Here is a 27,547-nt window from a genome sequence, read left to right on the forward strand (position 1 = left end):
AGAAGCATGAAAGGTGACAAAAACATCTCAGGAGAAAGATAAAACAGACATGGGATGATCCACCAGAGGCAATAAGCATCTTACAGAGGGAAGAGAGGGGAAGAGGGACTTGTGAGGCACACAGAAATCTTACCATGACATAGTGAGATAGGGGAGGCATGGAGCATTTGTAGAGCAAAGCACAGTTCAAAGTGGAGATGGAGCGTAGATGGAGGAGTTCAAGAATTTCTTCACAATTTCACTGAAGTTGTTTGTAGACGACAGGAAGGAACAGATCAGTATCACAGTATTTTAGTGCAAAATTCTGGGAAATTTTTTTTTCTCAAAAAATTCATTTGCATTGACTTTTGCAAATGTTCACCTGACACCAGAAGGTCTTTCTACATTAGCTGTTATGCAGAGCATATTGTATTCTGCTATGGAACCACATCACGATAAAACCCGTATCAGCTGCCAAAGGTGTAGAATCCCCTTCAAGTTAGGCAGTCTTGACATTTTTTAGCCTTTCACATAATAAATGGGAGACCTTTCTCTTTTTTAAAAGAGAGCATCTCACTATAAGCCAAGGACAACCAAGTTAAAACTGTAATAAAATTAAGAAGAAATTTTGAGACTACTTCTATAATATATACCAGATCTTTTCAATGAAACAGACAGTGCAATTTGGCATTGCACAGACAGAAAGCTTGACAGTTAAGAAAAAAATAATTTCTTTTTATAATTGTGGTGGGAAAATGGACACAAAAATGTTGTTTTCTTTGTATTCACCTTTTGAAAAGTCACTTGTCTATAAAGGTAGTGAAAGTTAAAGTGGCAAGTTTATTATTTTCTTCAGTACTGTTTGGAATTCCTTCAGGAACATTTTGACTTTTAGAGAGCTTTCAGTGTATGTATTTACTTATGGAAAAAAAAGCAATTTCATGATCCCTCCTGGACGAGTCAAAACATTGTGAAATAACTGTAAACATCATAGAGGCCAAGAAATAAACTCTGAGTTACTGTATGTAAACATGTATACACATTTAGAAATAGTGAGTGATTTTTCATCTGTAAAGAACTGCTGAATATTTTAGCATATGCATTCTGTATTTATGGCTACTGTTGCTTTATTTGTTCCTCTCAACTTAGGATTCAGACAGAGGGAAAAGCACTGTGGCAGAGACTCTCAGAACAATGCCAAAATGTGAGAGTTTCATGGGTGTAGGCATATTCATCAATACTTGTATGTGAAACATACAGTTGACATCAGTAAAAATCTGCCTCCTCCCAGTACAGTAGTACAAAAGAGTCCTCACCAAGAATCCAGTTTGCTGACCAGGGAGACAACAAAAGAAAATCTTCTGAATCTGAAAAGCTTATAGTTTTATGTTAAGACACAACCATAGAAATCTGAGACAGAGAAAAACCATTAGACAGCCTCAGCTAGTGTGACAAGCCCTTGTGTCCATGTGGTTTTAAGAAGGGGCAGACATAAACAAAACACATGTAGGTTTATGGGATATTAAAATAAGTTCAGCAGTCTTCCACTACCTGCTACATTACTAAATATACAACTCAGCTTATATAAAATTGGATCTATAAACTTCAAAAAGCAAAGGGGAAAATTTGTGTCTTTGCAGTATCGGGTAAATAAACTGTCTCATTGAAATAGGACTGAAAGTTGTCATGATTTCTAACTTCACAGAATAGCCCAACAAGTAAGGATGTTTTCAAACTGTAGAACTGCAAACAATATCACAGCCTTGATCCAAGAGACAGAATTGCAGAGGACGGGAATTACAAGGCTGTTTTGGAACCTGGGTCAAATCAGGCTGAGAACTGTCTTGTGAAACAGCTTCAGGGCAGCAATAATAATAGAAGTCTGAACTCAGATTCCCCAAACTAATTTCAGCATCTTTACTTCTGTCTCTTTCCAGCAAATAGCAATGTTCATACACAAATCAATGCAGAATCCAGGTAGGTGACAATTAGCTGCATTCGTTATTTTCAGATTGACAGATGCAAAAAGTAGTAAAATTTTATTCTGAGCATAAAGAGATGCAAGTCCATGTATGAAGGTGAATCAACTATCTCTGCACACTTCCAGCCTATGCTGGATGCCTGGGGAGGGAGAGAAGTACCCACCAGTCATGGTGTGGTGATGCTTCTCTGAACCCATCCCCTTTCTCCTTGAACTCACTCAAAACTTTCAGTATTGGTAAAATCCAGGGGATGGAGATTTTCATTTTACCTCAGCATGACATGAGTAACCAGTGCTTCTTGTTGAATCTGGCTCCTTGATGTCACCTAGTTCTTTTACTGGATGAGTCACTGAACAACCACAACTTTTCTATGCCACTAGGTTTATTCCTAATGTTGAATCATCATTTGACCATTCTTTTTCTAGGCTGAAACAGACAATTCACCTGCTGTCACTGGCATGAAAGCCCTTCTCTGCCTTCCACTGTCCTTATCCTACTCCAAAACTTTTTCAGTTCTACCATGTTCTCTTCAAAGAGAAGGGATGAGACCTACAGATAATATTAGTAACAGCAGTACCACAGATTATTCTGTCACACAGTGATCCTCTTTCCAACACCTAAAAAATTTTTTTAATGCTTTTCCCCTACTGTTACAGTAGAAGACCTTCTATTTTAACTGGGCAGAGCCTGTGCTTCAGCGTGAATAGATGTGTCTTTAAGGAACAAAACCATGCCAACATTACATGATACTTGAATCTAAACCTACACCATGCAAAATAGGACATTATCAAAGGCATGTGAATCAGAATGGATTGTTTGATTAGATTGTACAACATCACCACTTTGGGGAAATGAGAGCACACATAAACTGCTAACAATTCCTACCTAAACTGCTCAACAATTTCTGTCATAAGTTCTGCTGTTTTCCTTTGTTTATTTCCAATCTCTGCTTTTTGGGATAGAACCACCCTGAGCCACACATAGACTTTGTCTGCTGGAGTTCTGATTAGATATACGCAAGATAAGGAGAATTTGAATGGTAAGATTTGTCAGTTCCCATTTGACATGGTTTCCATGAGGAACTTACTTTCCTCAGTAAATTTCTGGTAATGACAAACAAGAAAATCCCTGAAATCCAAACCATTGTGAGCTTTGCAATGCTAAAGTACAGAGGAGGAAACAAACAAAACATAATTTGCCTACCTACTGAGCCCTAGACTTTAAGAACTAAGAAGATTCAAGAAAGCAGTTCAGAAATGCACCACAAAAAAAAACCCAAAATACAAATAAAGATGGCCCCATTTTCCTAAGTGAAGTCACATTATTCCTTCATTACAATTATAGCAAATGGGTAAAATTAATTCTGCCCAGGCAGACTAAGTTTATACCCTCTGGGTACCTGCAGAAGTTTGTGATTATTCTGTGATAAATTCCAAACACAAAAGTTAGAAAAAGTATTCCTTCTACAGCCTCTCCTGTAAATACTTCTTATTTAATTCCTCTTTCCTTAGCCTAAAAGAGCATCTGACAATGCTTTGGCTTAAAATCTATTTTAAATCACTTTATAGAACTTCTATGAATTCTAGGGGTTTTTGATCTTTTGAATGAAGTACTGAATATTCTTTGGCATACAATACCAATATCTGGTAAAATGGCAAATAAGGATTGTAATTCACTAGGAAATCATGCAGCTATCAAAATGGAGTTCTAATTGTATCTTCACTTATAAATTTAATATAGCTTTCTCTTCCTGCAAATGATAAGTCAAAAAATGAAAGAAGAAAACAAGTAAATAAATAAATAAATAAACTTTCACTGTTGGAGTCTGCTACATGCTATACCAGCTGATCCAAACAAAAGCACGAAAATGAAACAGAATCAATATAGGAAAAAATATAGAAGGCATAAGTAAAACATTAAACACATGAGGTTTCATATGTTTGGAGAAAGAACTTCTTCCTAGCAATTACTTTTTATCTGTTTTGTTCAGTATTTTTAACCATGCATGCTTAGACTGTACCTAATGAGAAAACCCAACAGCAACAATGCAATATAAACATAACTGGGGCTTAAACATCTTGGAATGGTTTCTTGAACTAACTTCTCCACTATGCAAAGCCTGACAACATTAAAGGTGATGCAGAGCAGAGTTTACTGAGGATTGTGGGTACGGATAAACCTCTGCCTCTGTGAGGAGCACCAAATACCAAGCTCCTGGAGGCAAAGGGGGCTGTGGGAAAGCAGCGCTGTCGTTTCAGAGGAGGTGAGAGTCAAGGATCAGGAACAGCAGCACTGAGCCAGGGAGGGAGAAAGGGAGGCAGCAGTGAGCCCCACCTTACCCGGGACCGGATTCCCTCGGAATAGTCGGAGCACGGAGTTATTTGCTGAACTGGCTGTCATCTAGTGGAGTCATAGCACATTGCAACACACTTGTTACACATCTCTAACTTTCCCCCTGACAAACAATCTGACATCCAAATTGGTATTGGTATTAAGGGTGAGATTTTTGTAATTTTTCCCCCCAAAATCCACTATTTCTGAAGACTTGGAAAAAAATCCCAAAAAACAAAACAACTTCCAGCCTCCATCATGTCTCAAGATATTTCTTGAAACTTTTTTGACTTTCTAGAATTCAATTTTTGAATACTAGACTATCATAAAACCGGCTAGCCCTTTTTGTGTTTAGCCTAATGATTTTTTTGAGACTGAGTAACGTAAACCCATGCAGTAATTTAACTTGATGGGCTTTATTGGTGAATATGAATCTTCATTAAACTTTCCACAGTGGAAATTACCGATGGACCAAAAAAAATAGGGCAGTGAGACACTGAGATGCCATTTCAGATTCATAAATAATCAAAGCCAGACAGAGACAGAAATGGAAATAGAGCTAATGAGATGAAAAGTATTTGATGACTAAGTATCATGCTTGCATGGTTATTTATGAACCAGAAACACATGGAATGCAAAAGGGAGACAGGAATTAAGTAACAGGCCCAAATTTCATTATTACTTGTGTTGCAATCTTGCTAAGACAATGCAGCTTTCTGTGCATTTCTCTCTCTCATTATTGGCAGTAAACAACAACTATTACTAGAATTCAGCCCCTGACTGTACATCATCTATTGCCTACATGCCCCACCTCATTTTTAAAAATTGTTATACAATGATAATGTGGGCTGCAAAGTCCAGAAGAGTCTTTTAAACTGAATTAAGCGGTTCCCTACTTGTTTGTAAACCCTGTAAGGACAATTGTCTCGTGGCGTATTTGTGGAGAGCTCACGAAAATATTTATTTGCTTGGCTTCAGAACTGCTAAAAAGGAGTGCAACACCTAACACATTGACCAAAACTTAGTGACAGAGAGCGATTCTGGTGCTTTGTGCTATCACTTCAAAAAACCAACAACAAAGAACTGGTTTTCCAACACATCTGCCAAACTGTTGTGCACCGGCAGATCGAGGCCATCTCAGTCCCCGCGGGCTCTCTGCAGGCCGCAGCGCACTGAAGGGCGGCCGGCCCCGGTACCTCACGCGCGACACGGCCCGGCCCGGGGGTCGCACTCCTGACTCTCAGGGACTCCTCAAACCAGGCTGTGGCGGCGCCGCTTGACTTACTTCCCGCCTCGACGTCGGAGCCGCGGCTTTGCCCGTCTTGGCCCCGCTCCCCGCCCCGGCCCCGGTCCCGGTCCCCTCGACTCCCTCCCGGCCGCCGCAGGGCCCGGCCCGGCCGAGCGGCGTCCCCGTCGCTATGGCGACCCGCGCCCCGCCTCCCGCCCGCCTAAGCCGCTCCCGCTTCTGATTGGCTCCGGCGTCCGGCCCCGCCGCCCAATAGCAGCAAGCTCTCGGCAATGCCCCGCCCTCCCCGCTCTCCGATAGGCCCGTGGGCACGGCTGTAGTTCCTTCCGCGCGCTGTAGAACTACGGCTCCCAGCAGGCTCTGCGGCCGCCTGTTTACCGGCCGTGCCGGTGCCGCTCCCCGCGTGCAGCCCCGCCACGTGACCGGCCGGGGGTCACGGTCGCCCGCCGAGAGCGGCCTCGTCCCGTCCCGGGCGCTCCTGACGCGGCTCCCGGCCGCTCTCGCCCGGCCGCTCTCGCCCTGCCGGCGGCAATGAGGTCGCTGCCCCCGCGCTGGGCGGCCCTGGCTGTGCGAGCGGCGGGCGGGCAGTGGGCACCGCCCGTCCCCCGCCGCGGTCGCAGCGGCCCCGGTCCGCCCCCGCCGCGGGAGTGGGCGCTGTCGGTGAGCCCGCGGGGGCGGCTGCGGGTGCGGCTGCCGTGCCAGGTGAGCGTCCGCCCGCTGGACCCGCAGCGCTGCCCGGGCGCGGACCGGGTCCTGGTGGCCGTGAGCGGCGGCAGCCCCGGGCGCCACGGGCGGGAGCGGGACCCGGTGCGGGTGGAGCACGACGAGGCCCTGGGGCAGGTGGCGATCGTGGCGGACGGCGTGGACAGCAAGACCGCCGTGGACGTCCGGACGCCGGTCAAGTTCGGTGAGGGCGGGGGAGGTGCACGGATGGCGGGGATCCCGCCGGGGGCTGGGCTGGCTCTGGCGGGGAGCCGGTGTTGGGAATCGGCACCGCGCCCTCGCTGGTTCAGAACGCCCCGGTTTGTTTCCTGTGCTCCTGCACTTCCTGGGTGCTTGGGTACGCGGTTTGTTGCCGACCCTTTTGCCAGCAGGAGATCGCGCTGGAGCTTGAGCTGGTGAGCGGCACTCGGAGCGTGCGCTGTCATTTGTGCTTGGCAGCTCCAGAGAGACTCGGCCCCGAGACAGCATCCTCAGCGGGAGCTGGGCACGCCTGCTCTCCTGGGGCTGCTCCGGCATCCCCCAGCTCTGTGGGTGTTTGCTGTGCTCGGTGGCATCCCCCAGCTCTGTGGGTGTTTGCTGTGCTCGGTGGCATCCCCCAGCTCTGTGGGTGCTTGCTGTGCTCAATGGCATCCCCCAGCTCTGTGGGTGCTTGCTGTGCTCAATGGCATCCCCCAGCTCTGTGGGTGTTTGCTGTGCTCAGTGGCTCTGTGCAGGATCAAAAGAGCCTGGAAGGTAACGGTGCAGGTGAAATACCAGGAAGGGCTCCCTTGTCCAGTACAAACGTTGCATTATCTTTTTGGGCACAGGGCTGTAATCTGTGCAGGGTTTCTTGTCTGGAACACAGTTTGGGAGAGCAGCTGTAGTGGCTGAAGCCAATAATCATCTCTGCTGAACTGACAGTGAAGTTCTGACAGTGGCCCTGAGTTTAGGGAGTACAAACTCAGAAATCTGTGTTCAGTCACTAATGTGTTTTTGTTTTTTCCTATGCATTTGGGCAATTTCCAATACAGTGCAGAATGTTTCATCATGCTGGAAAAACTTTTTGATGTACAATGCACCCGGTTTGATGTTTTCTTACAGTTATTAAAGACTGCTGCATTATTTCATATAATGCCCTGCTGCAGTTGTGATATGAGAAATGATGAATAATCCCACCCTACTTACTCTTCATACATGTAGTCTATGAGTTTTGTAGAATATGATGTTACATACAGCAAAGGTATTCTGTACCTTTTATCTTACTTTACTTTTTTTCCCACCCTGTGTCTTAGGGAAAATTCTGCAATGTGCTTTTTTTTAAATTTTTTTTTCTCTTGTTTTCTTTTAGAAGGACCTGAACTGTATATAACTCAAAATGAAGAAGTTCTATGGGTTTGACATAACATCATTCTCACATTTTCCAGTCTTAGTCATCCCTATAATTTAATTTTTTTTAAACACTGCTTATAAATGATAGGGTGGTTCTTAAATATGTTTATCACAACTTAGGGTCTGTTTTGTTTCCTAGCAACTAATATATGCACAAATATTCTGTAACTAAATACAGAATATTTGTGCATATAATCTCACCCTTCCTGCCCTCAGTGTGCTTTGCTCTGTCAGAATGGCTGTACTGATTCCTACCATGACTCCAGCAGCCACTGCCCTGTCTCTGGTTCACAAACAGAGGCTCAGGGAAGGGTAAGAACACAACAAATGTAAATGATATTTCACTAAGCATTCTCTTAGCTGTCAACTGTTCTCATCACAGCATTTTCAGAGCCTGATACAGCTCAACCCCTCAGTGGATCTCTGCTGAGTGTCCCTTTACACATGGAAACAGTTTCAGAATGAGAGCTTCCTGGTAAACTCTTGTCAGAGTCCCACAATGTAATTTCCTGCTACTTTATCACTTGAGTATGTGGTATTCCAAGGTCCTCCTGCAATTTTTCAGTGAGTTTTTAACTAGTCTGAATAATTTGGTGCCATTGATATAAGTTTTCAACCTTGCTATTAGTGCTGATTTCCAGGTTCTTGTACTGTTGAAGGTGGTGCACAGCTTATAGCTGAAAGACAATGTGGAACTAAGGGTATTGTTAAAGACATTTGAAAATCCAAGTTGGTTCTCTTAGACAGATCAGCTGTTACCTCTCTATTCATTGGCTCTATCACTGAGCTGTAGCTGGGCTGTCTTCTCCAAGAGTCTTGTAGCCTTGACTCTTACCTGAGAATTTTCAGTTCCTATCTTACAGCTCTTTTTCTTTTTTCCCCTCCCTTGCTTGGCAAACACAAAGATTACCTTGGCTTGTCTGTAGCACATTCACAGACTCCATCCCATAATTACTGAGAATCAAACAAACCCAGTGTTTCATTTATTACCCTTCAATTCTCAGGTGTGTCTGGATACTGTAGTCCTTTACTATTTCAGTTTCTCCAGGATCTCTGAGTGACTATTACAAGTCACTCCAGAGCTGGTTATTCTCAAGGTGCAGAATTCATTGTGTTAAGATGTGAAGAATTTCAGCCTTCATAAAGGTTTTCAATGTGAGGAATATTCCTGAAAGTCTTGATAATGAATCCTGATTGATGGAAAAGAATAATTTTGCTTTTGTTCTGTCTTTGAGATTCTTACTATATTCTGAATGTCAGCCAGCACTGCAGACAGTCTTAGGGGCTTTCTTCTTGAAACAGATTTTCTTTTTTTGTATTTCTAAGCTATTCCACTTGGGTTTGTGGGAAGCTTGTACAATTCAGGTTCCCTGGACAATCTGTGGATTGTAATGTCCTTCCATAAGTGGCTCTTTGTTCACCCCATGATTAGCATGATGTAGTATTGTTGTCATCCAGGTGCATCCAGGTGCATTTACAAAAATGTAAGGGTGGGGTTTGGGTGTTTTAAGTTTTTACTCGGTGAAGTAGAATTTTTGCTTGCACTGAGATTCTACTTTTAAGTGTCCTTTCAGCTCTAGTTTGTTGTTTTTTGGTTTTTTTTTTTTTATCTTCTGAGTATTAGTTTGTGCTTGAGTTGCTCCGTTTATTTATTATAGAAAAGAATTATCCATTAAATATCATTGCATAAACAAAAGATCTTATCCCTTGTAAAAACACATCTCAAACCAGAAGGGAACCGTTGTAGCTCTGCAAACACTTTGGCTTTTCTCTGGCTTTCTTTGGATGTGTGAGGAAGATGTTAGCTCTGTCCTGCTCAGGTGGTTCTGCCTGAGCTCTATCAGCTGCAAGAAGTTGAGAGGTTGGTGGGAATCTCTTTTCAGTTCTCTTGTTTTCTTCCCTTTGGAAGTTAAGGCATTTCATAACGGCTTTCGCAATTTAGGTTGGAGCTTATCCAGGAAGCTGCAAGTTGTCTAAAGCTCCTTAGAGCCTGAATGAAGAGCATGTGTGGAAGATGCTAAGCTTAAATATGCATTTTAAACCAAAGGCAACCTCTAAGCAACTTAGTGGGGCAAGTACCAAAAGATCCTCTATTTGTCTTAGTGGCTGGTTTTGAGCTCTTTATAGCATTTCAGTACAATACATGAGCTGATAATTTTCTCTGATATATCCAACCTTTATTGATGGCAGATGTCAAGGAATTTCTGTTTAATCAAGCTGATTTATTTTGACATGTGTTAATTAAACCTGGAGCCAGCCCTTTAATTTCTGGTTACTGTACATTGACTGCATGAGTACGCAGAAGTAAACTTTACTGAGAGCTTGCATAACCTTATTTTGAGATAATTCTAGTAGTCTAGGGCTGCTGAGTCATCTGAAAAGAAATAATTATCCAGTCTCTTTCAAGTATTGTAGCTTAAGGCAGCTTAATAACTGGGGTCCTTAAATACTCTGGGTACCCCTGCCTACATTCTGATACCAAAGTGTTTCTTTTTTCCTAAATACCTTAATTTCTGATACATGTCTTTTACACCACAAAGATCTTCATGCTTTCTTTGTGGTTTATGTGGCTAAAGTTGGCTTCAGCCCTTGTCTTTGCTAGGAAGGAAACAAACTGGCTATTTTTGGAGTTTTGGCACTGAAACAGATTGCATCTTGTTCCTCCTTGTTAAAATTTCATTGGCAATATTATCCAGCTTTCAGTCTGCTTCTTTATGGAGCTGTTTATCCTTGGTTCAGGAACTCGGAGGAGAAGAGACAGAGGGGCTCAATTCCTTGTTCACTGATTTTTGTTATATCAAGGCTAGCAAAGTGGTGTGACTGCAGAGGATCAAGGCACAAAGTGTATTTCCAGAAGTCCCTGGTGTTTCTTAATGACTTGTTTATGAGTTTCCAGACTTCCAGGTCCTCTTTTAGCACCCATCTTTGATAGCTAGGGTTACACTACTAACCCACCTTTTCAAATGATGGTAATAATATACTCTACAGGATCAGAAGGTTTTTTATTAACCTGATTCTTGTAAAAGTCTTCGTGAGTTTGTATCATGACTAAACCAAGCACTTTCATGCCTTTTCCTTGTCCCTTTTGCAGAAGCAGTTAGAGCAGGAGGGTTTCAAGCTGGTTGAATTCAAAGATTTGCACAAGCAAACTGGCTTTTGGGACTCTCTTCTGTGGAACAAAATAGCAGAAGTCTTGGTTGTAGACCTTCTCAAGCACTGTGCCGTTGTCCAGTAGGTGAATTGAGCAGTCTGGGCAAGACAGCTTGTTCAAAAACAACATTGCTTTCCAGTTTACCTCTTATAGCCTTTTTTCTTAAAGGATTGTTAACCTTTGAATGTGGTCTACATCCTTCACTAAATTTAACCTTGGCTTACTGCAGCCATAAGGAGCATGCTTGCTGCAAAGATGTTGTGGTTTAGCTCTGTCTCTTGGATTCTCCTAGTTTGTCAGGTGACCAAACTTCCCCTTGTTGTTAATTGGAACTCTCGGTCTCTCATCTTCATGGTCTGCAAGCTTACTGTTGGCATGGTTCCAGGAGGCAGGACAAGAGGACACTGCTGTCCTGGGCAGCGGTGTGACAGTATTGATCTTCAGGCTCTGCTGGGTCACAGGTCTGACTTGGGAATCTCCTCAGGGCAGAGCTTGTTTTGCACATTGTGATTATTCTTTTCATCTTTCTGATAACCTTAGCAGGCAGTGGCAGTGAAGGAAAGACTTTCACATTGCCTGAATGAAGGTTTCTTTACCAAATAATCTCCTTTCCTTTAGGGAGCAGTGGGGCTCACTATCTGATCCTGTCGGATCTTCCTTCTTCACTTGTGTCTTGCAGCAAACACTTCTGATTGCTGTTCAATTTTTCTTTTTCTTTTTACGTTTTATCCTTAGAAGAACAAAATCACTTTTTTCCTCTCCTGCCTTTATCTTTTGCCAGCCACTATGGTGGTCATTTATACAAATGATTATAGAAATTATTATTAATATAGACAATCCCCAGACTGTACATTCTCAAAACTTTTCTGTTCCTTAAACCCATGGGTGAGACAAGTAGCAGAAAATTGCTTTTCCTGCCCCTGCATCTTATCTACAAGACCTGGTGATTTCTCTTTGTGAGAATCTATGAACAGTAACAAGGTGAGGTGACTCAGACTAGAAGCAAACATGCTTCTTCATGCCAGGAGGATGTCAGGCTTTGCAAAGGCTGGGGAGAATGATGCACACCAACGCCTCTATGCCTGGTTTGGGGTTGTGCTGCTGGCTAGTGGAGCAGCAAAGCCCATTTATTTGTGCTGTTGAACCTTATCACTCTACATGTGGCCTCAGACCCCTGCCAACCTTCTGCCCCAAAGTGTCTATCAGGGTCCCCAAGTGTCTAAGTAGAATTTCTAATGGAATTGGTGGCTAGGGTAGATGGAGGTGGGCGAGAAGCGCTCTTTCTCCACGTGGTTCTGATGTCCTGTTTATTAGCTGGAAGGGGAAATCTACATCGTAGGGTATCCAGGTGAAGAAGAGGAGAACTCCAAACTCAAGGGACATTTATACCCACGGAATGGGAGGCGGGGACGGAAGGCCACAGCCAAGGGGATACCAGTGGGGAGGGGCGAAGGGAGGGGCTTCAAGGGACAAGACCACCTTATCCGAGGATACACCATCTGAGGAAAGGGGGGAAACATTTGTATAACACAACACCCAGTGCAGTATCCAAATAACAATCTAGTGCATCACAACAAGATGAGACTTCACTAAAGGTTCACACCCTGCTGATTCCTTGCCACAGGTTGCAGTCATTCTTCTTCTCAATGTTCTCTCTTGGCCCTGGATGGCTCAAACACTGGCTTACTAAGCTTCCAGTGTCCATAGCTGATAGCAACTACTTCTGCTGTTCATAGTGCATGGCCAGACACAGCAAACAGGTTTTTAGTAACAAAATAGCTGCTCTTTTATCTTACTATGTATGGTTACTGTGTAACATGATCAAATACTATGTTAAAGATGTCTGACTTTTTTTCTTTCTGTTGCTAATAAAACTCTTTTAATTCTAGATTTGGATATCAAAACATCAGGGACTGGCTGTGTGAAGATTCAGAAAATAGAATGTGATAACTGCAAAATAGAAACAGAGAAGGGGACTAGTGTCCTACAGTCAATAAAGGTACAAAGAACCCTCCCCCACTGTTGGAAAAGGGATTGTGCGGTGGGATATAGTGTCAAAACTTAAATACCAGTTCTGGAGATGAGAAGTGCTCTGGTATTTCTCTTTGCAACACTCACATTGCTATGTGTACAGCACCTCACCTTTAATCATTGCACACAATTGCAGCACAAAGTCAAAACCAGTAAATAACGAGGAGTCAGAAGTCCATGTATGTGTGATAGCCAAAGGCAGCAGGAACAGTGGCAGCAGTAAGCCTGATCCCTGTCTTCCCTACCCCTCAAAGAAAAAAAAAATAGACTGGGATTTCTTGTCTAGTAGGTTAATAGTTGTGCCTGTTCAATCAAGACTTGGCAGCTTGCTGCTGATTTTTGTGTAAGTGTGTGGTTTTTTGTTTTTTAATAATTGGTATGTCAGAGCCAGTGACAGTCCCTTTAAGTTAATTTTCAATCAGAAGTTATACATTATAGGTCCAAAACACCTGACTGAAATATATCTGATAGATACTGTATGTATCATAGGCATGAGGTTGTTTTTTCAGTCTTAAGGCTTCAAGTTTGCTGACATAAGCTGTTGTAAAATTAATCACAGTTTATCTGACTTAGGTGCTATTTGGAATCGAATTCACTTGATTGTTTGGGATTGAGCCTGCAGGAATTGGTATAAATTCAGAAGAAGGGTCAATTTCTTTTGAGATATGAAAAAGGTTTTAACATTTTTCTCTATTGTGGTAAGAGACGATTTTATAACAGTCATAGGGAAAACTGAGCTTAGGGAGGGTGTAATGTACAACAGAGCTAGGTGTACTCTACAGCTGGGGAACTACAGACACCTTGAACCTTCCAGATTCTGTGTAATTGAACATTTTACTCTAATAAAGATACCTAAAATCTAGCGGAAGTTAACAGCACTACGTGATGCCCATCTAGACTTTTCATTAAAAATTATTATGTTGTAATGACAACAACAGTGCATGAGAAACTGCATAGCATGAGAAAAAAATGTGGTTTTGGCCAGCAATAATGACAGTAATCGTGGCATGCCATCACATCAAGAATTTTTTGTGGTGTCACGGAAAAAGATGGTTTTGAGGAAACACCACTAACTTATCTTCTGGGGATTTTGTCTCAAATACAATCCAAGATGTGAAATACCTTGAATTTTAAAAATTAAGAGCTGGATTTTAGACTAATCTTGTTTTTAAGTACTGTAGTTCTAGTAAGGTGACTGAACTAATTTTTTATGATAAAGCTTCAGGAATTATATTCTGTATTATCAGAGAAGCAGAATTATTTGGGAGAAACAGAAGTATTAGCCTTCAGGGTTTTTCCAAAACTACTAAAATTGTTATGGACCAGATGCTGTAGTGAAGCATAAGAGTTGATTTCCTTCCTGGGAATTTGCTTTACTGAGTAAACTGAAGTGACAGTGCCCTCCCCTGGATGGATTAAAGCTCTTTTAATGTTGGTTTGCTATTATTAACAAACATCATTAACTAACAAAGCAGGAGAGCCTTTCTTTACAGGAGAGAGAAAAGATTGTTGATTAATTACTTTAAATGAAAAAATGAAATGTAGGGATTATTAAAGAGCACCAGCAAACAGCTTCACAACTGGTAATTTTCTTAACTTGCAAGAAGTTGTTAGTATAAATTGTAATTTAAAAAAAGCTTTTTTATATACAATATACAAAGCTTTTTTATATACAATCTATAGTGTATTTACAAAAGACTTAGGGATTTGACATCTACTTTGCTTAATCATGCACATTAGTAGTAGTAGTAGTCTCTATGAGGCTTATTAATGGATTTTGTCTGGCAGTTTTGCTGTGGTAGACATTACCCAGCCAGTGAGATTAGTTGAGTTTGGTTTTCTTGAATTTTCTTGTTTTGTTTGTGTGGTGATTGTTTTTTAATTGGCTGAAGTCCAGTTCACCTTATCCCTTCCAAGTCTCTAGGTCAACTGATAGCAACAATAATTCCAAAACACAGTTATGGCATTTTGGTCTTCTTCAGAGTACAGATTATTCACAAATTCTTGATTGAGAAAGCAGTGCTTCTTCTTTTTCATTTTTTTTTTGCTGCTTCTTATGATGGCAGTGCTGCCAGGGAGACCCTTTAATTATGCTTCCATATTCCTCAATTACTCTTGACTCCTTGACTGTGCTGGTGATAAGAATTTCCAGGCATCTTACTCACACTGGCAGAAGACCTTCTGTGCTTCCTCACCACACACCATGGCTGAGCCTGATTCATCCTGCACCAGTGTCCTTATCTTCTTCTGAACAGATTTTTCTGGTTTTCCTCTGCCATCTGCTAAGGTCTTTACAGCCTTTTGCCTCTTCCTTATTCAAACCTTTCTCCTTTGCTTAAAGAAGCCCTATAAAAAATTAGTGCTTTTTTCTTTCAGCTGGTGGAATATTTCCTCTTACTGAAAAAGCTCCTTCACCATTGTAACTGGTTTCTTCTCTCAGCAAATCCTTCTGTCTATTAGCTGTCTTTAGAGATACCTACATCTGAAAGACTAGTTGGTTTTTTATAGAAAGATATTCTAATAATTTGGGATGGAGGAAATTAGTGTCTGTGTTGTGTGGTTTTTTTTTTTTTTTTTATTTTTACTGAACTCTTAGTAGCCACACTGGTGAGCCTTTGCTATATGCTAGTTTTTCCAATCTTGCAAGTTCCCATATTCTCCTCAAGTTACATATTTGGAGGATTTGCTGTTTAACCATTGTTCTAATAACAAGCATGGTGTAGCTGCCTCAAAGGAGCTGTGATGGCAGATTAAAACATTTAATTCATCATGTTACTGTATAAGGAGAGAAAAATCTACCTATTTAAATCTGATTTTTCAAGGTTTTTTCTCTTTTACAGATGGCTGTATTTTATTCTTGAGACCTAGTGGGATTTTTGGTTTTTTGAGATTGGTTTATGTGTATTTCTGTACTTTTTTTTTCTCTTGTTGGTTGTATGCAGCAACAGCTGGAAGGTATAAGGGCTATAGACCAGTTGTTACTTGAAACCTGGCTAATTTGTTCAAAACTGAGAGGAGATTTGCCTTATGCAAAACAATTTTAATTAGAATTTGTGTTCAGTGAAGCACTGTAGAATCTGGTTCTGCTTGCAGGACTAAGGCTTCCAGTGGTTAATGTGGTACAACTTGAAGAACAAGATAACCATGACTAGAGAACCAGTTACCCTAACTGTATGAAAAACAAGATAACCATAACTAGAGAACCAGTTATCCTAACTGTATGATTTTTAAACCTTTTTCAGAGCCATAAAATTGATATACGGACAAATGGTGGCAAAGTAATTGGTCTTGGAACACTTTATGGAAATACAGATATTTGTGCAACAGAAAAGGGGGTAAGTAGGAAGTGAAACATTTTTTTCCATGTCTTATTCTCCTCATTTGTTGCAAAAGGACTAAATTAAAAAATGTGCTAAAGAATATGTAAATAACCCTCATTGTAACTTCACTGTTTCTTAGGTTGTCTGTTAAATTATATTATCGTGTGCTTGATTTGGATTGATAAACAGGCTCCACAGAAAGCAGGAATAAGTGTGTGACCATTCTATCAGTACAGAGATTGTTCTACTGATACAACCCATCAGCTTTAGTTATATAGACCCCTCCCAACATTCTTAAACTTTCTCCTTGGCTAATATGTAGGCATTCTGCAGAAGGCACAGGAGTTTTAGTGGCTAGTGGCTTGATATTTGTAAATGCTATACACTTCCAGTGTTACGTAAGAATGGAAGAGCAGAAGGTTTTGCAGACTTCTTTGCAGCTGAGGAAATATAATCACAGGTAATCTTGCTATGAGGTGCAGTGGGAAGAATCACCAACAGAAGTTTTGTAGAGAACTAGCTTGGTTTTTTTCAGTAGATGGCAGTATGAGACTAACCACCAACTACTGTACCCTGGTTTTGTTTCTTGACTTAAATTTAAAATAATGTAGAGCTAAACTCCCTGCAGTTCTCACATCCAGTCTTGTTTTTAGGTATTGTAATGTCCATGCAAGTGGTTGCATTGGGATTCATTGGATCTGAGGTGTTGCTGTGGGAACATGTGGAGCCAAACTCAGGCTGGGAGTAGCTTGGCTGTGTGCTCTGTCAGAATCCATGGGCACCCTTTAAACCAGCAGCACTGGGAAGAATCAGGGTGGGGGTAATCCTCCCTTGCCAAGGATAGATTTGAGACCAAACTAGTGAGTTCCAGGCATCCAGAGTCACCTCTGTGAAGTGCTGTTTGGCACTGCTGTACACCTTGTGGGTTGGTTCCCAGATCAGTTCACTTACCCAGAGCCAGCTGTGAGCTGTTCCTAATGCCCTGCTGTAAAATAAGCAACTTGCCATTGGATTTTCCAAAAACCATCAGCATTAATTTATCAGTGTTTCTTTGGAAGTGGGTGTTAGACTGCCTTTTATGTAATAAATGTAATAATTGTATCTGTATGGGAAAATAGAGTTCAGAAAATTGTTTTATTTTGAGCCTTTAAATGCTTTAAAAATAATTATCTCTTTTCAGAAAGATCATCCTTCTGAAACAATAAAACAAATGTCATACCAATTAAGTTGAAATGCTTCTTTGTGATCATAAATATTTGTATATAGTATGTAATACTACAAGAAATCAATCTTGTAGTTGTAAAGCTGTAGCAACTTGAGTGAAGTGAGTCATTTTAGCACGAATTCACAGCTACAGAACAATATTTTGGCTTATGTTATTGAACTTCTCACTAACAAACTTTGCAGTGTGGTTAGGAAGGACAGATTTCTTTTCTCAACTGGCCGCTTCTGTTAATAATCAGTCAGCCTTATGTCTCCTCTGTGTGTTTGTATGAGATGTTTCTTCCATCAGTTGCAGTCATCATTATGTAATTGTGGCTCTGTCAGCATTTCCAGCCCCCTCCTGGAGGTGGGGAGGGAGAGGATGGTAAAAGGCACTAAGCACTTGAGAAATTAATATTTTTTAATGGGGGAAGTGGGAGAAGACACTAGTAAAGCATTTGAACAATGATAGCAGAAAAAGGAAGGCCAAGAGCAGGAATTTGTGGAGAAGGAGCTGTATATGTCTTATTTAAACATAGCAAGATGTCAGTTTTTATCTTGAAAATGTGTTCAGGGGTAAAACCTTCTCAGTCTGACTTACACAGGTGAGACCAATGGAACTTGAGCATGTGGTCAGTTTCAGGAACTGCAACCGCAAGGCTCTATGCACAAGGGAAAGAAGTTTTTCCAGAAGATCTGGTGGTTCAATGGACAAAAATAAAGAAATTTGTTTGCCTGGGGAGTTATTAGCTAATCTGTGCCATGGAGACCTTTCTATAACACTTGCTTTGTTGAGCCAGACATCTATGTTCTGCCAGAACTCCACGAGAGTTAAAGAATTTGGGATTGAAAATATATTTATTTTCATTGAAAAGCAATCCTATTTTTCCATGCTTTCCCCATCTAAAATACTTTTTTATTCTTTTGTTTGAGCAGCCTGATTTCCCCTTCCTCCATGCCCCTACCCTGATTTGGGTTATTCTGAAACAAATGTTCTGTATATTGGTAGTTTTTGTTTTATTGTTTATAGTAACTTCTTTTGATCTGGAGTTGAGACAACTCTTTTTATTACTGTGCAATTTTAAGAAAGGCAGTTCAGGCTGCTAAATGAGTTGGTGTGTGAGATTGTTTACAATAAGGCACTTAATTTTTAAATAAAGTAATAAATCTAAATAGAGTTAAAACTTGCATTCTATAGAAAGAGAGGTGGCTTTTTGAACTTCCCTTTGCCTGGTTAGGAATGCCACAAGGCAGCCAGTTTGTATCTAAACTATGCAGATATTTTTATTTTATTCCTCTCCTTTTAAGAGTGCTTTGCACTATTTTCATTGTGCTGATACCAGTGATGGCCCTGCTCAAGTGGGAAATGTTCTTTGCAAGTCATTTTACTCTTAGAACAAGTTAGGTCATGGAGCCTGAAATGAGAGTGCCTTTCCCTTTGCTTGCTGCTGTGGCCACGTGTCACAGCAGGTTTGCAGGGTGCCATGCAGGGCTGGGGAGTGGGGCAGCACTTTGTGGGAAGCATCCCTGGCACAGATGCCGTGTAAATTCATGTTAAAGATCTCTGCTTATTCGGGTTTTGGTGCAAGCAGTAGAAGATGAAAAGTCTCTGTTCAGTAGTGACAAGTTGTGCCTTTATGTTACTGGATTTTGTTTCTGTCTGTAGCACAGTTCTAAGCAGCAACACCTGCAGTGATTGTAGGCATTCACTGTCACAGATTTCTAGTTCTACCATAGGTTATGCACAGCATTTTGATTTTCTTAAAGTTTAATGTATCTTGCTAAATTATTGGAGATCTAATCAGTATTGTAGCATCATGGGAAAAGTCTCAAGCCAGCAGTTCATTCTGTAATCTTACAATTTAGTAGTTCAATGTGAATGGATGGCTAAGGCCACAGTATAATTTGGCTGTCATATAGTCCATACTAAACCAGCCTCTTCAGCTCAGTTTTTGGGATACAATGCAGCACTGAGTTTGTGCAACACTAGTAGTTATTTGTCAGAGTATTTCTTGCTTCATCCCTAGCTTATTCTTTATATAGTATTAGCCTGGAAGGTTTGACCAACTTTTTTTTTTTATATCAACTTTTTTTTTGTATGAGATGGCAATGCTAAAACGACAAGGAGGATTTAAAAATAATTTTAATGAGGCACAGTTTGATTTAGAAAGCCAGGTATTGTTTCATGTGATGAATAAGAATTTTGTGCAATTCACTGAAAGTCTGCATAAGCAAAATAAAAACAAATTGAGTGGGGGTTCAGGTATGAACTATTGCATTCTTCCATCATAAATCAAATTTAACTGAGAATAGAATTCAGTTTCATGTGGTTGTTGCACAAGCATATGAATTGTTTTGTTTTGTTCAAATACATTGACGTTTTATCACGTGGCTCAATACTTTTGCATAGATAATCTCATCTGTCACCTTTTATTTCCCAAATCCATAGTGCAACTTTTCCATATTCTATCCTTTCTCACTGTTTCTTTTGCAAAGAAGTTGAAATGGAGATCTTATCCCTGGTTTTTCAAGGCTTTGTATGTCTTGAGGCTTAAGTCCAAGAATAGAAGCCTGAGTAACCACGGTAATAGGAAAATAATGCTGAGAAAAAGGGCAGCTGGGAGGGTTTTTTTGCAAACCTTCACCAAAGATATATCTACAAAGTAAGCCAGTTAAAAATCTTCATAAATAACTGTGTGTAACAAAGACAGAGGATGTTTCAGTTTGTGGGGGCAGAAAATTGATCACCAATGCTCCAAGTGTCATAATGCTGAACGAAGATTCAGTCTTCATAATTAAAGTTAATCCTTCATTTTGCTTCTCAAAATGAAGTGTTTAATTTTTGAAAATTAAATTAAGCCTTTCTTTCATCTGTTTGTGACTACTTGGGTTCTTCACCTGAACTATGGATGTAATAACTCATAGGAATGTTGTGAAGAATCATTAGTTCTTAAGTCAGAGCTCTTGGATGAAAAGGTTTTTTGTTTTGTCTTGTGTAGCTTTTAGCAAAGAACCTGATTCCATTTTTCCTGCACCAACAACTGCTTTCCATTTGTTTAGTGTCTTAACAGTGTTACTTCCCACTGCTTTTTCAAGCTGTGATGACAAATTGCTGATTGTGTTTATTTCTCCTAGAGTGTAAATATCGAGAAGCTGCAGGGGACAACCATCAATATATCTACTGAAGATGGGCTGCTGAAAACTAAATATCTCTATGCAGAATCAGCATCTCTCTCTTCAGAATCTGGGGATATTATGCTGGGAAGTGTTCATGGTAAGAAGGAAACCTCTCCCAAATTAAGCTGCTTTGAAGGTGTTCAGTAATGTTCACAGCAACAAATGAACTAATGCAGTAGACTGTCACTAAATAGCTGTGCACAGTAAGCAAGCAAAACAGTTCTATTTCTCTTAGAGTCTTAATTGATTTTTTGCCACCTAGCAGACTGTATTTTTGAAAACAGTTTCATAAGCACACTTGTTAATAGCAAAATGCATATATTATATGGAAGAAATGTCACACATACTAAGAATATCAAAGTAGTCTAAAATTCAGCAATGAAAATTATACCAAAAGTTGTCAGCAGGCTTCTCTTCCCCTCTCCCCATCCTTTATTTTCTTCATAGGAGAAGCAACTCTTAAACAGATCATCTATAAGAACTGTTGTAGGAGAGAGTCACCATTAGAAGTTTCTATTAGAAATAGCCTGTGTGTTTGCTGGCATCTTATATTAAGAGTGGTGACAGTTTCTGTTTTTAGAAGAAGTTCTTAGAACTTCTTAGCAGTCTCTCAACCATCCACCCTTTGGTGTCCTTTTCCTGGATCTAAAACTAATAAACTACAGAGTATTTTATTTAAGCAGCAGCTGAGGTTCAAATCTGATGTGGTTTTCTAATTTAACAAAACTCCCACTGAATTCAGACTGTGCTATAATGCATTTGTGGTGATTTAACATTGAGTAAAACAAACTGGAAGATGTACAAAGAAAATTACTCAGCTCTGTCAGAGTTCCAGACTTTCAGCTATATCCCTTAAAAAGAATTTGCTACAATTGCTAAGAAATTATAATGTCATCTTGTTTGAGAAATTACTTCTTTCTCCCTTGAAGGAGCAACTCCTCTGTCCCTTTATATTAAATATGAGAATGGTTTCTAAACCTGTTAGGTAAAGTTAATTTTAGCATGCACTGGCAGAAATAAGCTGCTTTTTCTCCTGTTATTATATTTTTCTAACATGTAGTCTTGTATTATTTCTGGAACTTCTGTCTGATAAGCCATGCTGGTTTGGCTTTTTTTTTAACTTTATACAATATAATGATATTGTGGAGTGATCAGTTTGTGAGCAGGTTCAGTCTTTGTGCACATCCAAGAGTTAATTTTTTATTTTCTTGTTACAAAAAATGAAATCATAACTGCTGTAGTTAATAACTTGCTTTCTTCAGTAATGCCTGTTGCCATTAAGCTGAAGAAAATGTGAAAACAAATAGAATTGTATCCAAATTATGCAGACATTTCTTATGTTACTTCAGGATTATTTTTATGACCTCTCTACTAAATGGGCTTGGAACACCTAATGCTATTTTAGCTGTATGTTTTTTAAAAATTGCACATTTAACATTTGCTTGGTATTTTTACCCTATTTTTGAGAAGAAAATATTTTCTGTAAAATACCATGTTCCCCAATCATGTTTTAATAGCCAAGGCTTTTAAAGTACACATACAAACATGTTTTAGCAGGCAAGATAACTCCTACTATAAATTACTGCTAGAAAAAAAAGGTTACTTTCACTTCTGATTTTTGCTCATGTGGTAGCTCCATTGCAATGGTTTTGTCTGTAAACACCTGGACAGATTGTTTCTTGGGCAATTGAAGTCACCATTTCCCTACAGCTGACACTACAGGTGGCATTAAATCAGCACATCCTGCACAAAACTAAGCTAGATTTCATTGCTTTTGCATGGGAAAATTGAAGTTAGGGCAGCACAAACTTTACAAACCTGAGACAGATTTTGTGGTTGAAACTCAGGCTGTAATATCACGACCCTGGCAGAGCTCAAACTTTCACAACTGCTCATTTGCATGCTTCATGCTCCTCTGGCAAATGCGAAATGCATTGTTTTGAAAGGAGTTTGTTTTGGGTCATTTTCATCAGCTTCTGTAACAGGCATTAGAGATGTCAGGTGCTATTAAGCTTTTGAGTTGACACCTGAAAAAGAAACTTGATCCTGAGGAATTTCTTCTTTATCTGAGAGCCCATAACATAACAGTGAACCTTCTCTACCAAGGGGCACATGGAAGGAGCAGGAAACCCCTCTTTGCAGCAGTCCCAAAGTCTTGGGTTGAGTTGCATTAACCTTTTATTTAATGAATCTAGTTTAAATTTGGATTAGAGATCAGATTCCTGCCCAGCTAATGTTTAAAGTAGGCTCAATTAGACCAAGCTTGCTCAAGGCCTTGTCTAATTGAGCTTTGAGTATTTTCAAGTCCAGAGTTTGTATGACCTTTCTGGACATCTTAGTCCACTCCGGAATTATTTTTCTGGTGGGGAAAAAACCTTTTTTAATCATAATTTCCATTACTGCTTGTATCCATTATTGCTACTTCTTCCTTCTTCTTGCTGCATCACCATGAGAAGAATGTCTTTTTTCTCTATACCCTCCCATTAGGTAGTTGAAGGCCACAAGAAGACTCCTTCTCAGCCTTCTCCTTTTAAAGCAAAATAAACATACCCTCAGGGCATCTCTAGCTTGGTCTGGGTCCCTGATCTTCTCAATAGCCTTTTCTGGCCATAGTTAAGCACACCAGTGTCATTCTTGACTGGAAAGCACAAAACTGGACACAGTATTCTAAGTGCAGCCTCACAGAATGTGTTGACATTGTGCAGCATTGGTGATTTTGCTATTTAAGGATGTATCTAAATGGAATTTGATTTCTATATGTTGAATGTTTTTCAAGGATCTACTTATTAAAAGAGGTAAGAAAACTCCCAGAAAAATGAACAACAGACCCAGGGGCCATATGCTGACAGAATATGATCTACCTTCAGCTGCTCCATGGGAGCTGCTGGCTGACAAAACCCTAGGTCTTTTTGTAGGCTGCACCAGACTAAGTGCCAGTCATGATAAAATGAGGGAAAGGATGGGATAACCTTTTAAAAGCATGCCTTTTAAAAACAGCAAAGGGTGAAGCCAAACATCTTTCAAGGTCATTGAAAAAAATGCTTTTGTTTCTGCTCTGATTTTTAGAACTCCAAATTATTTTGTACAGTATGTGCTTGAGAAGATGAATTTAAGACTGTTGATGATAGGCTGCCTTTCTAGCTTTCAGCCCATGAACCACTAAGAAAAATACAGGTCATATACAGTGGAATGCTCTCTGCCCTGATGGTTGTTTACAGTGGTGTAATTACACAAGATAGGGTAGAGCTTAATCCATTTGCAATTTTTAAAACTTCTCCTGAAAGATCTGAAAATTATGGCTGCTGTGGATTACTAAACTGCACTCAGTTTCTGTGATCAGCCTTAGACTTCATTCTGTCTTCCTCTTGGGAGGATGAGAGAATGGCAGGGATGACATGGTGTGGTTTAGATTTTAATTTAGAGCATTTTCTGTGACACATTTATGCATGGAAATGGAGAAGTTTCTGCGGTTTAGTTAGACTGTTAGTGGGATAGATGTCTCTTCTGTTAGGAGGTACATCTGTTGTCCTTCCAGATTCTCTTGATGTTGTAGGTGAAAGGGCAGAATAAGTGTTTTGAAATTTTGAGGCTGGAACACCCCTGTGCCTGTTTAAAGTGATGCAAGTTCAGTAGAAGACCATTCTACATTTTGTGCCTTACACACTTTGTTTGATGTTCTCCACTTTGCCCAACAAACTCCAACTGAAGCCAATGGAAATGTTACAAGGGGTTTTCATGCACAAAAGAATAAGTTGGGAGGGAGTAGGAAATGTTCAGTGGGTCCAGGAAGTTGCCTCTGCAGATAACACACAAGATTGCCTCCAGCAGAGATGGGGTATAGGTATATAACAGAGGAAAATAGAAACTGTTTATGTTATTCATGCAATTGAACTTAAATCATCTGTAATGCTGTTGCAGGCATCAGAGCAATTAACAAAAAATTGCCCAAAGTAAACTAAAGCAATATTGTGCATTAGCCTTGCACATGCCTCTCTACATTTTTCCCTCCCTCAAATCCTGGTGGTGTCTTTGAATTCACTCCCATGTTTTTCTTGTCTGGAATCACTTAATTGTTACCCACATGTGTTGAGACTTTTGTAAAGCAACAATATTAATAATAAATAAATATATTTCAGTAATACGTTTTTAACATTTTTCTCCTTTTCATTATAGGTAATACCAACCTTCAGACCAAAAGAGGGAGTATCACAGTAGGTAGGTTTTGCCTTCTCTCTGTCTTGCTCTTCCCTTCTCCTTTCTAAAGGCTAAATATTCACAGGGGAGGTAAAAAGGAGGTGATTTCACACAGATGTTTTTGCCTCCTTTTCAGGAGTAGCACTGATAGTGTGGCAGAATAAGACCCTTTCCAAACTCAGCCTTTTGTGGTTGGGCAAGGCACAAGATCTCACTTGATACCCAATAGTTGCTGGACTTTGCACAAGTGAGACTGAATCCAGCTGTCATCTTTTAGATATAGATGGGATAAAAGGACATGAGAAAATTCTTATGTCTACATCAAATGCAGTTGTGCCCTTACTGTAGTTCTCTCTTACATTTATTGCTATCGGTGATTAGCTATGTTTAATTTTTACATCAGGAAGCTAATCATTGATGTGTTGCTTATTTGGGGAGGTGATGGGAAAGCTTGTGATAATCTCAGTCTTTTCAAACTAATATGCTAATAGTCTTCAAAAATGAAAACAGCTCATAACCCTTTTATTGGGAACCTGGGTGTTTATTTGACAGGATAACTCAGAGCTATCAGTTATAGTCAACCTTATATTGGTGTATTTTATAGCACACAAACACCAAAGTGAGAAACTCATTCTAATCGTTGTTATGGCAGGAAATTGAAGTAACAGACTCTTAGACAAGGCTCAGTGTATCTTTTGAATGTAGAAGCACTTCCTCAGGCCCAGATCTAGTAGACTTCTGCTGATGCTGTTAACTGTAGTCATTCACTAAGCATGTTTCAGGGACCATCTCTAAGATGTGTTCAGGGACTGTTCACAACTCTTCTTATGTTTCTAAGAGCTCTGTATTAACATTCCTGAAAAATGAATGCAAGACTCATTCTTATGAGTTAGTCATTAAACCACAGAATTAAATTCAACTTGCCAGGCTGTTTTTCCTTCTCTTAAATAAACTCATAGGGTATGAAGAGTGTTTAAATAAAGGTTTCTTAATATAGGAGGTAGCTTTTTCCATCAACAGATGAAGATTATTTTCCTTAACTAACCAGGTTCAGCTTAAGTATTGAGACACATCTTACAGTTGAAGAAACTTTATTTTTCAGATTTCAATTCTGACAGCACTGGATAGACTTCATCTTTTCCTAAAGATCACTAAACGTCCCTGGTATTTTTATGGATTTTTCTAAAGGTAAAAGACTTTGAAGATCCAGACTTTCAACTCTAAAAATGTGAGAACACCTCCTACTCAATCAGTTTGCTGAAGGCCTTATCCCTTATTTCAGTTGGAAGGGACCTACAGTGATCATCCAGCCCAACAGCCTGGCCAAGAGTTGGAGTGTCTTGTTTAGGGGCTCTTAAACTCTAACAGGCTTGGGGCACAAGCCTCTCTGGGAACTCTGCTTCAGTGTTTGACCACTCTCTCTATAAAATAATGCTTCCTAAAAAAGAGCCATTCCCATGCAACATTTCACTGGACAGCAGGGAGAAAAGCTCAGCACCTCCTTGTGCCCTTCCCCTCCCCAGGAAGCTGCAGAGAGCAATGAGGTCACCCCCAGCTTCCTTTTCTCCAAACTAGGCAAGCCAGCTGGTTTGGTTGTTTGGGCTGTTTTGGAGCAAAGTAATTTATCAAAAAGATGGCCTTTACAACCAATGGTAATAATTTAAAATGGGGTAGAAAATAGATCATGAATAGGTAAAAGGATAGCCTGGATGATTTAGTTAGCAAAGGAATTGTTTTCTTGAGAGATTTCTTTGCCTTGTGTGTTGCATCATTTGTTCTGCCAGGTCCCCATGGTGAGTATGGTCAGGACTGCTAAGGATTTTTCAGTTGTATGTGCAATTTAGTGAATTCTAAATAATGAATAATAGTGAAATCTATTTAGTGAATACATTTCAGTTTCTTACAATACTTTTCATATGACAGTTTTAGAACAATGAACTAAAGCAAGAATTTTTGCTGGTTTTCCATCAATAAGAAATACTAGATAGCTAGCTAAGCAGGAATTCAATCTTCATCACACTTCAGATACCTTGGAATTTCATGCTTCCTCCAGTCTATAATCAAATAATAATAAATATTTTTTGTTCCTATAGAGATTGATTTTACCATAAACGAGGTCAGTCTTTAGGTGTTATTAGGAAAAGCATGTTTTTGCTTAGATTTAAGTAAAGATCACTTGTGTTCAATCCTTTCTTAATGCTAGGCTGATAAAGTGAAGGGAGAAGTGATGCTGAATGTTACCTTTGTAGGCCTTTCACTGATCCTTTTGTGCAGTCTTTCTCAAGTTATGTGACTTAGGTTTTATTCTTCAAGCTCTATTTATTTCCATAAAACTTAACAGAGACTTTTGTCCTTCCAAGGACATCTTGCTTCACTGTGCCCTTTTTTTTTAATCTTTTTTTCTCTAGTACCAGTAAATTCTTAAATAGCTAAAGCTGCACAAGACTGACCATCTGTTCCATTTCTAGTAAAAAGCTTTGTCCTTGTTCTCCCCCTTGAAAAACCTGGAGAAAACCTTTTCCCTGTTGGTCCTTAGCAAACTCTGAATTCAAGCTACATATCTTTTCCTTATTTTTACCTTCAGTTATTTGCGTTCATATCAGCTAGCACAGGGTATATATTTGAAAACAAATTGCCTTAGGTTTGATCTGTCGTAAATACATAAAATATGTATTGTCTCCATTACTGTTTGTTATGTATTTTATACTATCAGCCCTTATGCTATCATACCCTTCTTAATATAGGGTAATTTTTCATTGTTGAAATATTTATTTAGATTTGGACACTCTGTTGTGCCTTATTTTTGGGAGCTTTTTTAAATTCTTTTTCATTTTATTCCCCT

At 39.9% G+C, this 27,547-nt stretch overlaps 2 protein-coding genes across 2 annotated transcripts in view; one reads left to right on the top strand and one right to left on the bottom strand.

Annotated features, from left to right (window-relative positions):
• CCDC146 (coiled-coil domain containing 146) overlaps positions 1-5,822 on the bottom strand; it is a 63,261-nt gene extending 57,439 nt beyond the window's left edge. The window contains exons 1-2 of the mRNA XM_038153089.1: positions 5,578-5,822; positions 134-241 (exon numbers count right to left, since the gene is read on the bottom strand). The gene's annotated coding sequence lies outside the window, so the exon portion shown is untranslated. The remainder of the gene's footprint in view (positions 1-133; positions 242-5,577) is intronic.
• Positions 5,823-5,932: 110 nt separating this feature from the next.
• The window catches only part of FAM185A (family with sequence similarity 185 member A), a 37,250-nt gene continuing 15,635 nt past the window's right edge, over positions 5,933-27,547 (top strand). Inside the window, exons 1-5 of the mRNA XM_038153095.1 lie at positions 5,933-6,445; positions 12,670-12,779; positions 16,054-16,146; positions 20,470-20,608; positions 24,685-24,726. Coding sequence (XP_038009023.1) covers positions 6,070-6,445; positions 12,670-12,779; positions 16,054-16,146; positions 20,470-20,608; positions 24,685-24,726 — 760 coding nt within the window. The 5' untranslated portion in view covers positions 5,933-6,069. The remainder of the gene's footprint in view (positions 6,446-12,669; positions 12,780-16,053; positions 16,147-20,469; positions 20,609-24,684; positions 24,727-27,547) is intronic.

Source organism: Motacilla alba, chromosome 1A (assembly GCF_015832195.1).
Source record: "Motacilla alba alba isolate MOTALB_02 chromosome 1A, Motacilla_alba_V1.0_pri, whole genome shotgun sequence".
Classification (NCBI taxonomy): domain Eukaryota; kingdom Metazoa; phylum Chordata; class Aves; order Passeriformes; family Motacillidae; genus Motacilla; species Motacilla alba.